The 15,790-nt window shown below is 42.7% G+C and overlaps 1 protein-coding gene across 4 annotated transcripts in view; it reads left to right on the forward strand.

Moving 5' to 3' along the window:
* Nphp3 (nephrocystin 3) overlaps positions 1 to 15,790 on the forward strand; it is a 39,327-nt gene that overhangs the window by 9,788 nt on the left and 13,749 nt on the right. For 2 of the 4 annotated variants that reach the window (XM_052718790.1, XM_052718796.1), the window contains 12 exons: positions 690 to 850; positions 3,655 to 3,811; positions 4,591 to 4,665; positions 6,160 to 6,333; positions 8,705 to 8,808; positions 9,224 to 9,338; positions 10,528 to 10,671; positions 11,107 to 11,204; positions 12,267 to 12,369; positions 13,130 to 13,212; positions 14,162 to 14,300; positions 15,620 to 15,784. In XM_052718790.1, coding sequence (XP_052574750.1) covers positions 690 to 850; positions 3,655 to 3,811; positions 4,591 to 4,665; positions 6,160 to 6,333; positions 8,705 to 8,808; positions 9,224 to 9,338; positions 10,528 to 10,671; positions 11,107 to 11,204; positions 12,267 to 12,369; positions 13,130 to 13,212; positions 14,162 to 14,300; positions 15,620 to 15,784 — 1,518 coding nt within the window. Of the gene's footprint in view, positions 1 to 689; positions 851 to 3,654; positions 3,812 to 4,590; positions 4,666 to 6,159; positions 6,334 to 8,704; positions 8,809 to 9,223; positions 9,339 to 10,527; positions 10,672 to 11,106; positions 11,205 to 12,266; positions 12,370 to 12,973; positions 13,213 to 14,161; positions 14,301 to 15,619; positions 15,785 to 15,790 lie in introns of those variants that run through there. The other 2 variants (XM_052718804.1, XR_008214020.1) reach the window with 2 other exon arrangements.

The raw sequence follows: 15,790 nt of genomic DNA on the forward strand, positions 1-15,790 counted from the left end.
ATTTATTTAGTGTTTCTTTGTGATATCACTCAGTCTTGGTAAAATTGTAGAATATCTTAAAGCTCACAGCTTCCATCTAGTATTTGGATATAAGTTACTCCCAAGGACAAATGGGCTTCTACCTAATTGCTTGCATAAAAATCATCATTATTTAGTAATATACTTTATCATAGGCCAATATTTTTTCATTAAGATTTTTAAATTTTTTTATGCTCCTGGAAATGATATTGTGCTTTTTATGCTAGGTAAGACTACTATCATTGAAGCTACATTCCCTAGCTCAAAGCACCATATTTCCCATACACACACACACACACACACACACACACACACACACACACACACAGATATATATTTGGATCCTTTAAAACAAGAAAACAAACGATTCATGATAAAAAATAATAGCAAGAAATACCAAATCAAACTAACCTAATACTTTCTTCTGTTGTTTAATTATGAAATAAATCATTTCCTGAGCTAGAAAATAGCCATGTTGTTAAGCTGTTGTTTTTTGTTCTAGAGAGAAATTTACTTCTATTCTATAAGATTTTCTTTAAAATGTGATTTTTTTTGTATTAGAATACTTTTTATAGAGGCTGTTCTAAACATGTCTTTTAAGTAATAAGATTCTTTCTATCCCTCTCGTAGTTAAATATATCATATTTTTATATATTTTAATTCATTTTTAGGACCATTCACCTAAACTTAAAAGAATGTGCGAGGCAATGGGATATTTCTTCCATGCTGTTTATTTTCCAATAGATGTTGAAAATCAGTACCTCACTGTAAGAAAATGGGAACTCGAGAAGAGTTCTTTAGTTATTTTATTCCTTCACTCAACGTTACCAAGGTAAGCTGAAAAAACCTCTAATTTCTCATTCACATTAGCTGTAAAGTCACTGCCAATGAACTTCAAAGATGAGTCCTAATTCTATTCTCAAAGTCAAAACAGTGTGTGAAACCTACTACATTTTATAACTACCTCACACTCAAATAAAAATGTAGTTTTGTATCATTACATGTATCAGCATCACTAATATAAAATTTGTTTGTGGCAGCAGTCGGCAACAGTGGCCCAGTATCAGCTTTTGTAAATAAAATTTTATTGGAACACAGTCACATTCATTGATTTGTGTAAATTTTTTCAGTGGCTGTTTTCATACTATAACGGCAAAATGGAGTTTTCACAACAGAAACTCTATGTCCTACACAGCCTAAAATGTTTACGGTCTTACTTTACAAAGCTGGAGGCTTCTCATTTCGGTCCACAGGAAACCTTGATGTTTTCTTTCTTTGGATACAATTTGAGAGACATAAAGTTTCAATGTGAATATAATTATGTTAATGAATCTTATCTGTTGGGGTTTTTTTAATCAATCAGATATAGATGGTATAGATATAGATATAGATAAAAGACAAAATGGGCTTCCTGGAATGTTAGCTATTCTGTCTAGCCTTTTTGTCTGACTGGATTTGAGCCTTGCAGGGCATTAGTTGTCTTGACTTTAACTGTGTGAGATCTCCAGTTCTACCACTTTCCCTACAGTAAACCCTGTCCTTGTCCTTAAGACCGCCTCATAGCTGGGCCTCAGAACTCTGGCTCAGAGTCTCAACTGCTCAGCAAGGAGGAGGGAAAGTTGCAGACTAGCCCAGGCAACTCAGCAAGATCCTGTCTCAAAATAAAAAAAAAACAAATCAAGGGCTGAGTATGTAGCTTAATTGGTAGAGGACTTTCCCAGTACCACACAAAATCAGGGATAGTGATGCACGCCTATAATCCCAGCACTCAGGAGGTAGAGGCAGGAAAAAAGAAGAGAATAAAACTCAATGGTAAAGTAATTGCCTAGTGTGCATGAAGCCTTAGATTCAATGCCCAGTTACACACACATGTTATACATATACACACACACACACACACACACACACCACACTCACTCACACATATATAACACACACATACTCACACCAGAACACACATACACAACACACACTTATTCACACAGACACATATCGTACACATACACAACACACACTTATTCACACAGACACATATCGTACACATACACAACACACACTTATTACCACACCATACTCACATATATACAACAAACACACACACACAAAGAGGAAAGAAAACAGTATGGGCCTACAGACTGCCTAGTGGCTAGGTGGACAGAAGCAGCAGAGCCTTCCTCAGAGTGTGTCTACAATGCCCTTCAACTGGCCGCCTTCAGCTGAGCCTCTCTGAGTTTCTCTGCTTTTCTCTCCTTGCTTTAGTATTCAGTGTGGATGCATCATTTTAATACCTAATGTTTGGGTTGTATCTTATGTTACTTGATAATACATGCCCTTCATTATTAAATTTTTCTTCTTTAATTCTTGTTTTTAATCTTTGAAGTCATCTTGCTTTTTTCTTGATCTTCAAGACAGTCATCTGTTAATAAGATACTGTTCATTATCTTTATACTTTTAACATTTGTTTCCATATTCCTAATTTTAAATTTGAGTTCCCCCTCCCATTTATTTTCTATTACTTGTTTAATAGAAATTTAAAACTTGTTTAACTAAAATTTTGGTTTTCTTTAAAAAATTATTCTTTTACAGTTTTAGTTCCTCACATTTCTGCGTCAGCTTTATCTCACTTGAATTTCCCTCATTTCCTTGCATTCTTCTCATCATTTGTTGCTCTCAGGACTATCAAGAAGCGTGGGAGTGGGGGCTGGGAGTGTGGCTCAGTGGTACAGCACCTACCTTACATGCACAAGGCCTGGGTTCCATCCCCAGGGAGCCTCCCTCTCCGTGAACAGAAATGCAGAAGTGTGACAGGGGCAGTGACCATCAGACCACAGAAACAGCTGTTGGGGCTTTCTTTTTCTCAGATTACTCCACTTCTGATTGGCTGGCTCTCTCAACTTCCCAAAAGACCAGTCTAGGAAAAGTACTCCTGAACCACTTGGGAGCTTCAGGGGAGAGTACTTTCCTGATCAGTAATTACTCCTTATGTACATATGGGATCCACAGAGTTACTTAAAGATACCATTCATTGGTTCCTCAAATCTTTCTGTGCTCACATAAGAAACACCGTCGTTAAAACTCCATGGTCTTTAGGTATGAGACATGAATTCAGAGCAAGCTGCACTAGCAACACACTTAGCAGTAGGTAAGGAAACTGAGTGGAGGACTCATGCTTCGTGGGGAGCACAGATGCTGTGCCTCTCCACTGTCGCTCACCAGAGCAGGTGCAGAAGGGGAGCTGACTTCCAACACTACTTGTGTGGGTGTTCTGTAATACGCAGATTTGACCCAGTCCTTTATGGCAGACACCTTTTACAGTGAAGGATAGGAATGAGAATGCTGTGGCTGAATAGGAATGAATCCCCCAGATAACGCGCTTGGCTGACCTCCATCCTGCCAGGGACACTGCTTATACAGCTGGGGCCACCAAAAATGCTTGGTCCTGAGAAGGACCACTGACCTCTGAGGAGTGTATGCACGTATGTGTGTGTGTGCACGCGCGCGCATACTGAAAGCTTTTCTTCCTCTGTAGCTGGGCCCTTGTCACTATGGTAAAGCCCATTTGGGCACTTAGACTGGTCACTAAGTATCTGCTGCCACAGTGCAGTGTAACCCAAGAGATGACCATTTCCAATCTAGTTTTCTACTGGAAGACTGTGAAGAAGCCTTTCTGCAAAACCCAGAAGGAAAACCACGATTAATCTACCATCGTTTGGAGGATGGGAAAGTCACTTCCGACTCTGTCCAGCAGTTCCTGGATCAAGTTTCTGACCTAAGCAAGACCAACAAAGCCAAGGTAAAACACCGAAGTGTGTCAGGGCATGCGTGGCAGAGGTAAAGCCAGAGCCAGGGGGTGGATGAGCGTGGGAAAGGAAGCCAGGTGTCTGGAGAGGGGTCATATAGGAGGGTGGCCCAATGAGGTCAGTCCTGAAAAACCTCAGAAACTGTTTTAAGGACCTGGCCTTTTCCCTTGAAGTGAGGCTGGGGATGTCAGATCCTGGTGTGGACCTCTGTCAATGATTTCCTTTTTTTTTTTTTTTTTTTTTGAGAATAATAGAGTAGTTCAGAAGTAGCAGGCAGTTTGAGATCTGGTGAGATGAGAGGCGCAGGGGCTCCTAACCCTAGGGATAGAGTTGAGATGAGGCAGGCCCCCAAAAGTATACATTGTTCACGCTGAACAAGCCTTTTAACTTGCCTGGGTTTCCTCTTCTGAACAGCAAGGTGACAAAATAGTATCTTTCTTGTAGATCTTGCTGGGATAAAAGAGTTAAAATGTAGCCGGGCGGTGGTGGCGCACGCCTTTAACCCCAGCACTCGGGAGGCAGAGCCAGGCGGATCTCTGTGAGTTCGAGGCCAGCCTGGGCTACCAAGTGAGTCCCAGGAAAGGCGCAAAGCTACACAGAGAAACCCTGTCTCGAAAAACCAAAAAAAAAAAAAAAAAAAGAGTTAAAATGTTAAAAGGCTTGCTGCTGCTCCTCCTCCTTCCCTCTTCCCCTTCCCCTTCCCCCACCTCTACCCCCTACCATTGCAGCTGTTACTTTGTTTCCATGTTACTATGGAGCCCTTTCCCCCCAGATCATCGATCACTCAGGGGATCCCGCGGAGGGCGTGTATAAAACTTACATCGGTGTGGAAAAGATTATTAAACAGGTAAATAGGCTTTTCTCTGTAAGCTTTCATCTAAAATAGCCAGATAGCATTTTTTTAGTAAAACATAGTAAATAATAGTTAAAAAAAATAGTTTTTTAAAAAAAGTTTTTCAGACAAAACTACTTATGTGTCATTTTTGAGATCCGTACCCCAGGAGAGGCCATTGTTCTGTTGGGAGTTGGTCCTGGGGTGAGACCCTGGTATTGTCAGGATGTGCCTGACAGAGGAGGCTGCCTTCAACACTTGTTAGGTGTAAAATGTATCATAAACACGAAAATCCAAAGGAGGCATTTGTGGACAAATATGCATTTTACTCCTCAGAGAGGCTTGGGTTTTTTACATATTTGAGATCCCCCCACCCTCCACCTTGCTGTCCCTAACAGAAGAGAGGACACCCTTCAGGGGAATGAGAACAGATGCCATGGAGGCATCTGGAGCTGGAAGTTTCTTTGAAATCACGTGTATTTTTTTGTTGTTGCATATGCTTTTCATAGCCACTTGATATTGTGCCTGAGCTTATTCTTTACACAAAAAAATAATTTCAGAATTGTGTCAGCAAAAATACCCATAACTAATATATAAAGACTGCAAACACCTTTATCTCCAAGCAAAATGAACATGGTGGGAAGGTCTACATAGTGAGTTTCAGGACAGCCAAGATTACACAGAAACCCTGACTCAAAAAACAAAAACCATCCAACAAAGACACCAAAAAACCAAAAAGCCAAAAAATAAAAAAAAGAAAAGAAAAAAAAAGAAACTCCATTTCAGTAATTCAATCTTATTCCATATTCCTTAGGCATTAGTGTAGCCTTTGAAATCATTCACTGGTGGGGCTGAAGAGATAGCTCAGTCTGTAGAACACTTGCCTCACAAGCATGAGGATCTCAGTTGGAGTCCAAGCACACACTTAAAATGATGGTACGTGCTTGTAATCCCAGCACTGGGGAAATGGAGACCGGAGGATTCCCTTTGGCTCACTAGCTAGCCAGGTCAACACAATTGGTGAGCTCTTGCTGATGAGAGACCCTGTCACAAAGGAGGAAAGTGTTCCTGAGGATGACGCTCAAAGCTGTCTTTGTCTCTTGACTCCATACTTATGCATGCACGCACTCGTGCACATACACACAAACACACACACACATACACACACACACACACACGCATGTACACACTTCTTTAAGTGATTCACTAGCCAGATATAATTACAAATACTACATGACATTTTTCAGAAAACAAATACCATCGGACAAATAGCACTCTGATTTTATTTTTAGTTGAGAAGAATTTTTTTCTTTATGTTTTAATGATTTCCTTTTAAACTAGAATTCTTATGGTTAGAAATTTATTCTTAGAAGTATTTATAATAACTCTTATTCTTATAAGCCTAAGCCTGTGGACTTGCGCCCTCAGTAGCTAAGGCCCAGCATGCTGACCCCAGCTTCAAGGTCTCTGGATTTCATTTGCTTTCCTGTCCTTGTTCCTTAAACTCAGGACATCCTCGGCCTTGAGAACACAGACGTGGAGGTGAAGGATGTGGGCAGTGAGGATTCCACTCCAGAAGAAGATGATTTCGGGGATGTTCTGTGGGACATACATGATGAGCAGGAGCAGATGGAAGCCTTTCAGCAGGCTTCTAACTCAGCCCATGAACTGGGATTCGAGAAGGTAAGCTTCTGAGACGGCGGTCCAATAAAGATCAGTTGCTGGGCTGGGGGATGGTACAGTTGGGAAAGTTCTCACATAAGCATGATGATCCAAGTTCAGATCCGGAGCACTCATGTCAAAAGTCCAGAGTGGTGACTCACTTCTGGAACCCCAGTGTGGGGGGAGAACAGAGGCACAGGCAGAACTATGGAGCTCATTGGATAGTCAGCCTAGCTGATCAGTGAAGCTCGGCTCAAGGACAGACCCTGTCTCAAAAAATAAGGTGGGGCGTGATAGCAGAAGACACCAGATGTCAGCTTCTGACCTCCACATGCAACTGCACACACATCTGTGTGCACACACCATACACATGCACATACACACAATTAAAATAATAATAAAAATAAGTTACAGCTTAAAGGTTGTCATATAAAAATTCTTTCACCTGAAAATATTGAGGTTTGTGGCTGTTTTACCTGCTCTCAAGGCTGAATGACCCATGTTGAGATGTGCTTAGATTTGTATCATAGAAAGACTATGTGTCATCCCAGCACTCGGGAAGCAGAGGCAGGCGGATCTCTGTGAGTTCAAGGCCAGCCTGGTCTCCAAAGCGAGTTCCAGGAAAGGCGCAAAGCTACACAGAGAAACCCTGTCTCGAAAAACAAAAACAAAAACAAAAAAAAAGAAAGACTATGTGACGTTGGTATATATTATAAACAATATTTCTATAGATGACAGATGCATCAGCCATGCACTCATTATGCTATCATCTGCAACTCGCCCAGATCAGGCTAGGCTATGTGATGTTAGCAAGGCCAGGCTGTCAGTTCTTCCTGTTGCAAGAATTAAAAGGCAGACGTTCAGAAAACAAACTCTGGTAGTTCATTCAGTCGGCAGCTCAGCCATTCACTTTCGGTCTAATCAGCATTTATAAATATCTAAACAGATTAACAACCTGAAATCTACTAAGAAACATATCCGAGTTAAAAAATACTTAATAATATTACAAACTAACATACAAATCAATTTTTAAATCTCTATGACATTATGTATTGTGGCAAGCACCTTTAATGAGCTGAGCCATCTCAACTTGAGTCTACAGATGAATTTCTAAAGATCATCACAGAAGTTGACATGAGCAGATGCACTTTTATAGCTCTTAGAATTTAGGCTGTGCTTATTGCTTGGTTCTGTCAAGTCTCTGGTCTCGCTCGTCTTGACCTTCTGATCTGCAAAGGGGGAGCAGCTGGCACCCCTTTTCTCATAGGGCAATGTTGCAAATGTTAAGTCTGATGATGCTCCTAAAGTGGTTGTCTTAAGTGAGATACTGTATAGAAGAAACTGAGGTCTGACACGATTTTCCCATGAGCACACATGGAATAAATTTGAACTGTGGTCCACATCTGAGGCTTTTTCTTTTGCCTCAAGAAGTCTCAACATGGGGACTGTAGATCTTTTAAGTGGGTTTTCTGTAGAAGCATGGACCGAGTTATTGGGATAGATAGGGTACTGAATCAACAAGGCCTCCCTCTGTTCCTTCAGATGCAAGACTGCTCTGAGACACTGGGGTTCCTTGGCCGTTGATTCATGTCTAGATACAAGCAGAACAAACCGAGCGCCTACACCAAGGATGGTTTCTTGTAGTTGGAGATTTTAATGCCGTAAAGCCAGCCTAAAGCCCACCATAAGCTATTATGAATTTTAAAACATCATCAGCGATCAGATGTTGATAGACACAGCAACAGTAAGCTGGCTCTGGACACTCCTAAGAAGTATTGTGTTGTGGCATTTTGCTTTCCTGAGCGTAGCCTTCCAGGTCTGAGCTGGTTTTGCATGGCTTGGAAAGCTCAGGAAGGATGGGTTCTTAGATTTGCATGGAACTCAATTTCATGAAGATCTCAGACAGCCTGTCTGAGCCTGGCTCTCTGGGGCAGCCTGGCAGACTGGGTAGAGGGGCGGACATAAGAAGCCCTGAAGCCTGCTTTTGTTCCAGAACTCCATGTTCGTTCTTCTGATGAGAAAATCTAGGGTCGCTGTCTGGGCCTGCACATCCTTCTGGGATACTTCCTGTGGTCGAGGGGCTCCAGTGTGACTTGATGTCCTCTCTCCAGCATTTCACCAAACATCTGAGCCTTGTAAAAGCCCACCACAATTCATGCTGTCCCTCACACTCTCAGTTACAGCGATGCCACAGGGCCCATTTCCTTTTTCAAGCATCCTGTACATATCAGCGCCCATGCGCATGCTGTTGGCCGGCAGCAAGTTTGTGTTTTTCACACACTTTTCTCTAGTGTTTCCCGAGGGTGTACAGAAGTCGAGTGTCCCGGTTCAACTTTGTGTTCTCAGAGGTGTGTGCAATCTTACAATATAAATCCTTTTTGTGTGTTTCTAGTATTACCAGCGCCTGGATGATCTGGTGGTGGCACCAGCCCCAATCCCACCCCTCCTGGTTTCTGGAGGACCAGGTTCTGGAAAGTCCCTCCTTTTATCAAAGTGGTATGATGCAATACAATTAAACCATTTTTTTCTTTCACTGTCTTGTTTGTTTTGTTTTTTAGAGCTAGGGTCTCATGAAGCACAAATTGGTCTGGTTTCAACCTCACTGTGTAACCAAGGATGACCTTGGACTCCTGACCTTCCTGTATCCACCTCCTCTAACAGCATACTTTTAGTTAAAAGTGAATGCCTATTTTATTAACATTTTATGTTGATTAACATCATCTTATAATTAAAATGAGGCTATTAGTTTAAAAGGTTTTAAAAATAGAGTGAAATCAATAATCTTTTTTGTTTTGATATGACTAATGTGACTAACCATGTAATTAAGGACACTGGGGCAACGTTTGATGTCTAGCTCTTTGTGTATTTGTTGTTGTGGACAGTTTATAAAAGTCCCATGTTTTTTCCTCAGGATTCGGCTGCAGCAGAAGCATTTCCCTAACACGCTGATCCTGTCTCATTTTGTGGGGCGGCCCATGTCAACCAGCTCAGAGCCCTCCTTGATTACCAAGCGACTGACCCTGAAGGTATGATACACATGTTCTGGAGCCATCTGGATGTTATGCAGATTCTGAAGGTCTTGGGACTGAGATAATCATAGTAAGCAGACTTTCAGGATTGTAGGTAGAATATCACTAATTTGAAATCCAAACTACTAAAACCTGAAACTTTTTGATAGTGTGGAGATTGAACACTGGGCCTTGTACAGACAAGGCCATCATTTGGCCACTAAGCTATGGCCTCAGCTAAAATCTGAAATTTTCTGAGTATCAACATGACAATTTCTGTGGAAAATTCCATGTATGATCTGTGACGTGTCACCGTTAAAACACTGGCTCACTTTGGAAAGTTTAGAATTGTCTTCAGGCTACTTGTAAAGGGTGTGTATGAAACATAAGTGAATTTCATATTTAGACTTCTGTTCCCAAGACCACTCATAATCATATGCAAATATTCCCCAGATCCCCCAAATCTGAAACACTTGTGGTACCACACATCTTGCATGAGGAGTACTCAATCTATGACAGGTTATTTTGGTTTTGTGAAGGTTCAGAAAATATACTTGGGGTGGGGGAGGTGGATCAGAGGTTAAGAGCACTTTGTGCTCTTAGAGAGGACCCAGGTTTGGTTCCCAGCACCCACCTCGAAGCTCATAACTATCTGTAACTCCAGTTCCAGGGGGTTTGATGCTCTCTTCTGGCCTTTGCAGGCACTGCATGCACATGGTACACATATATACACAAAAAATAAATCTTTGAAAAGTAGATATGACTTAGAGGCTGCGAAAGTGACCCAGCTGGCAAAGTGCTTACTGTGCAAGCATAAAACCTGAGTTTGTACCCCCAGCATCCGTGTAGACACTCAGGCATGGCAGCGGGCATGTCTGTAACCGCAGCACTAGGGGTGGACAGAGACAGGAGGATCCATTACCTAGCCAGTCCGTGAACTCCAGGTTCAGTGGGAGACCCTATCTGAAAAGATAAGGTAGAGAAGCAATTGAGGAAAACACCCAACATCACCCTCTGGCCCTCACATGCAGGCACACACACACACACACACACACACACACACACACACACGAGCATGCACACACTAGTACTTGATCCCACTACTGTGGGGAGTCAGTGTTGATGTACACAGTGAGGATGGGAAGGTCTCTGTGCCATCATGGAGTATGACTGATTTACTTCGCATGCATACCCTCTCACTCTGCAGCTGATGCAGCACTTTTGGGCCGTTTCTGCACTGACCCTGGATCCTGCTAAGCTGCTGGAAGAATTCCCACACTGGCTAGAGAAGCTCTCCGCTCGGCATCAGGGCAGCATCATCATTGTCATCGATTCCATAGATCAAGTTCAGGTTCTGCTCTCACTGTGCCTTCTCTTAGTCTATCTCCTAGTAGACCAGAGTACCAACAAGGGCTACAGCAGGCATCCCAGTTCCATGCTGGGGGGGAGGGAATGATGCTCTTCCATTTATTTCTACTTAATTTCTGGGGAAGAAGTGTCTGAATTAAAGTGTATGCTCACAGCCAGTATCAACAAGTAAATCTATATGCTTAGCATAAAGTATTATTTTGAAATATTTTTAAGGCATGAACATTTCCTTAAATGTTCAGCATTCAAATTTGGTGATAACAGTGTTTTGCCAACCTGGGGTCAACCGTTCCCAAATCAGAGTTGTATCCTTAATAATAATCAGGAAAGTGTAATGAGGATTTTATCCTCTTGGAGAACTACGGGGATTGCTCTGGAATGCTGTTACTACATGTCGACTTCTGCTGTTGTTCTTAAGCAAGTGGAGAAGCACATGAAGTGGCTGATAGACCCGCTGCCCGTGAACGTCAGAGTCATTGTTTCTGTGAATGTGGAGACCTGCCCCACAGCATGGAGGTATGGCCCGGTACCTCAGAATGAGAGCTGTTTCCCAGGCAGACAAAGGAAGGCTCTTGATGTGCATCTGTGGTTTTCATGTAAATGGCAGTAAGGCTGAGGAGAGGTGCCATCTGTAGGATTGAGGGGGTGGTGGTGGTGTTAGAGCTGGGGGCAGGGTTAGAGCTGGGGGTGGGGTTAGAGCTGGGAGGGGAAGGGAAAAGAAGGAGATGGAAATGACTGAAGGTCATCTGAACCAAGAAATGAAAGCTAACTGTGACTTCATGGGCTGAAAAAGGAGACACAGACTGGGCATGTTAGGGGGCGGGGAGAGCTATTAGGTTTGTTTCTTGGGAGAGTTTAGTTTGAATCCTAAATTGTTAATCCAAGTAATGACATCTAGTAGGCAGGTGAATTTGTGGGTGAGAAAAAATGGAGAGGAGGGGCGGCCTGAGAATTACAGTCTAAGGACCTGTTATTCTGGAATGCAGGCTCACTTTGATTGACAGCCCTCAGAAAAGTGATATAAGGGTTGAATTCTGTGGCAGAATTAACCTATTTATTTTTTACTCGGGGGAGGGGGGACCTTGTAAAAGTTCTTTCCTACAAGAAAGCCTTTTTCCCCCCCGTCATGCTTCCTTAAGAAATTTGAATGCTGTGTGCACACGCTGTATGTCAATGTGCATCTATAAGCATATATGAGTGTATGTTCGTACTTTGTACATAAGCTTAAGATTTTTCCTATCCCCAGTCAGTTGCCCTGAAAGATGCTGGGCACAGAGACCATCTTGAACTTCTCATGAGCACTAAGTGCTGCATCTAGTTTAATGCAAGTCCTGAATGTAGAAGTAGAGGTGATTCCTCACTTAGCTAACATGTATGTAGCTTATGACACTCTGCTTTGATTATCGGTAGATGTAATGATAAGCCTGAAAATGAATTAAATAACAATTCCATAGATTTATTTTATAAAGACGGCATAAAAATGACTCCTCTAATGGGTTCTAATGGGTGTTATGGTAGATTATGGTCTTTGTTGTAGTGTTAAAAATGTGTTTTATTTTTTTCCTCTCTAACCAAAAGGTTGTGGCCTACACTTCATCTCGATCCTTTAAGCCCCAAAGATGCAAAATCCATAATAATGGCAGAATGCTGCTCTGTAGACATGACGTTGAGCAGAGAGCAGGTGAGCTTTCCCACTTCGGTGCTTTCTCTAGTCTCTTGAGAAGACTTAAAATTCAATATACGAGCTCTGTTCTCATGAGGAAATCTGGAGTTCAGTAATTATTTTGGAAATAATTCTTCCCTTTAAAAAAATGTGTGTGTGTGCTGTGCATGTGTATCCATGTGTGTATGCAGGTGCATGCATCCATGTGTATGCATGTGGAGGCTAGAGATTGGAGTCAGGTGCCATCCCCTATTGCTCCCTATTTTATTTTTTTAACCTGGTGCTCAGCATTTGGCTAAACTAGATAGCCAGCAAGCTCCAGGCACCCGCCTATCTCTTCCATCCCACCCTACCCCATCCCACCTCCCACTGCTGGGGTTACAGGCACACACCACCACACCCAACTTTTTAAATGTGGGCCCCTCGGGATCTGACCTCAGGTCCTCATGCTCATGCGGCACGCTCTTTATCCACTGAGCCACTTCCCCAACCACCCCATTCTGTGTTTAATGACAGAAGAAGCAATACAAATATTTTGGCATTTAGGAAGAGTGTAGAGTGTTAAGTAGGTTTTCTACAAAATGAAAAGTGTCTTTATATTGGCTGCATCTTCCTTCTGCAGTTGCGAGTCTGGCTGTAGCCAGGCTCCCTCCATTACTCCTGTGACATCAGTGGTAGCAACAGTTTCCTTCCGATGGGACATCTGCGGCTTTCTCAGGAGTGATGACCCCGGGCTACTTTTCTTACTTTCGTTTGTTTTGTTTGGAAACTGGTGTAGGAGAAGAAGCTGGAACAGCACTGCCGCTCCGCCACGACCTGCAACGCCCTCTACGTCACCCTTTTCAGCAAAATGATGGCGAGGTAAGCGGCCGGGCGCCTGCTTTGGTGTTCTGCTTGGGTTCGTCTTGTTCGTCTTGCTGCGGCCCACTTTCTCTGCAAAGGGAGGGCTGCTCAATCCGGTCTCATTGCCTCGGATTTCTCCCTATTCTAATGGGACGCTCACGTGACTCACTGTTGAAGATGGAGTAATCAGGAGGGGTTTTTCACTGTCTCTGTTCATAAAGTCTACCCATGTCAGTCAGGAATCCACTTTTCATGAGCTCTGGATTGTTGGGCTCTGGTTTCTCTTGTGTGTGTGTGTGTGTATATGTGTGCGTGTGTGTGTGTGTGTGTGTGTGTGTAAATGTGTGTGTCACCTATATTTACTCAGTTTATTTATTTTGCAGTACTTCAGCCTGAACCTAGAGCCTTATGCATGCTAGGTAAATGTCCTGCTTCTGAGAGGGTGTCTCACTAAGTTGTGAGGCTGACCTTAAACTTTGTACCCTAAGCAAATCTTTAACTTGGGTTGTTCCTGACCCCTCCCCCATTCCCCGTACCGGGGGTTACACACTTGTACCACAAGCCCTGGCTTTTTTGCTGAATTTCTTTAGTTTACCCTGGTGTTCTCAAGATCCTGGCTCAATACAATTTCAGCGTGCATGGCTATCAGTGCTTATTGTCATCCCATGTTTTGCTGCTAGGTGGCGTGCTGGAGGCCAAGAGCCAACCCTTATTCATTTTTATGTTCCGCAGTGAAGATTAATTACTTGACATAACTTAACTCTCAACCCATATTCATTGAAATGGATTAAATGGTATAATAAAATAAACCAAATGACTCTAGCAGCCCCAGAAAACTATCGTTTCTATGCATTTTTATTGAATTCCCATTATGGGTTGCAGTGCGACAATATGTTTTTATGTGCCCCAGATTCTTCACAGATATTGGCAGTCTGTGTGAACTTCGGTCTGTTCTCAATTCCCACAGTGCCGGGAGAGCAGGCAAGTTAGATGAAACCCTTCCTGAGTGCCTGCAGTGTCAAGATACGGTTTCATTATACAGACTTGCTCTCCGCTTCATCCGGGCGTCCGTGCTACGTGATGTGGATCAAGAGCTGATGACACAGGTAAAGAGGACAGCTGGGGGCCTCGTGTGCACCCTCTGGGTGGAAGTCCGCCAGTGTTTTTTTGTTTAACTATGCTGTAAGCATAGGAGGAAGGCTGGAGTCAGGGCTTGCTGCGCTCCACTCCTCCTGTGATCACTGAGATTTCTGTTCTCCTGGTTACCCATTATCCTGTTTCTTGTGTTTTATAAGACAGGGTTGCTCTATAGCTCTGGCTGCCCTGGAGCCCAGGTTGGTCTCAAACTCGCAGCCATCCTCCTGGGCCAAACTTTCAAGGGCTGGGGTTATTGGTATACATGGCCATGCTTGACTTTTACTCCTTTTAAAAATTGGTTTGTCTGTTTCTTTTTTTAAAATTCTGTGTATAACTGTGTGCCTGTTGGGGTGCACTTGTGAGTGCAGTTCCCCAGGAGGCCAGAAGAGGGCTCTGGATGCCTTGGAGCTGGAGTTATATGTGGTTGTGAGCCTCCTGGTGTGGGTGCTGGGAACTGAGCGTGGGTCCTCTGGAAGATCAGCCCACTCCTGGTTTTCTGTTTCTTACTGGTCTGAAGTTCTTAGATTTTCATATTGAATACAAATTATATGTCTTTTCCCCTTGTGTCTTGTCACCTATGGTGGGATTTATTTAAAATTTTATTTTGGTAGAATCAAATTTACCAACAGTTCTGGTCTGCTGTGTTTTAGAACTCTTTAAATGTCCCCTGTGTGGTGTGTGTACATGTAGTTTCCTTCAAAAACATTTTATAGTCTCCGTGTGGGTTTATTTTAGCTAATGTGAAAGAAAAATATCTACTTTTCACTTAGCCTTTTGTTATGTGGCTATCTGGTTGCTATTTTTATTAAGTAACATCTGTTCTCTTCTGACTTGGAATACTACCTGACAGATATCAAGCTCATGTGTAATTGTGGGTCTATTTCTAGGCTTTTCTATTCAGTTTCGATTTTTTTTTTCCCAATGATATATTGTCCTAGAACTTTAAGAGAAACTTTGACAGTTTTTGAGCAAGTTGCTTTTTCTGTTATTTTCTGTGATTTTCTTGACTAAGGGGTGTGTGTGTGTGTGTGTGTGTGTGTGTGTGTGTGTGTGATATCTGCATGTATGTATATGTACAGTTGTATGTGTGGGGAAATGCACTTGCCAGTTTATGCATATGGGGAGGTCAGAACTTGGCATCAGGATGTCTTCCTCAGTTGCTTCTCTGCTTTGTTTCTTTGAGACAAAGTTTGGATGAAAAGTTAATAAGCGTTAATGAGTTTTCGAAATTCTAGGCTGTGATTTCTGAGGCGCCCTGTGGTCCCTGTGTGCTCTGCGCTCTGTCTAGGTTCTCTGCCTCATCAATGTTAGTCACAATGGTGTGAGTGAGTCGGAGCTGATGGAGCTGTATCCAGAGACGTCCTGGGCCTCCTTGACCTCCATTGTTCACAGTTTACACAAAATGTGTCTGCTGACTTACAGCTGCGGCCTGCTCAGGTTTCAACATCTGCAGGTAACT

Source organism: Peromyscus californicus, unplaced genomic scaffold (genome assembly GCF_007827085.1).
Source record: "Peromyscus californicus insignis strain IS unplaced genomic scaffold, ASM782708v3 Scaffold_11__1_contigs__length_118956290, whole genome shotgun sequence".
NCBI lineage: Eukaryota > Metazoa > Chordata > Mammalia > Rodentia > Cricetidae > Peromyscus > Peromyscus californicus.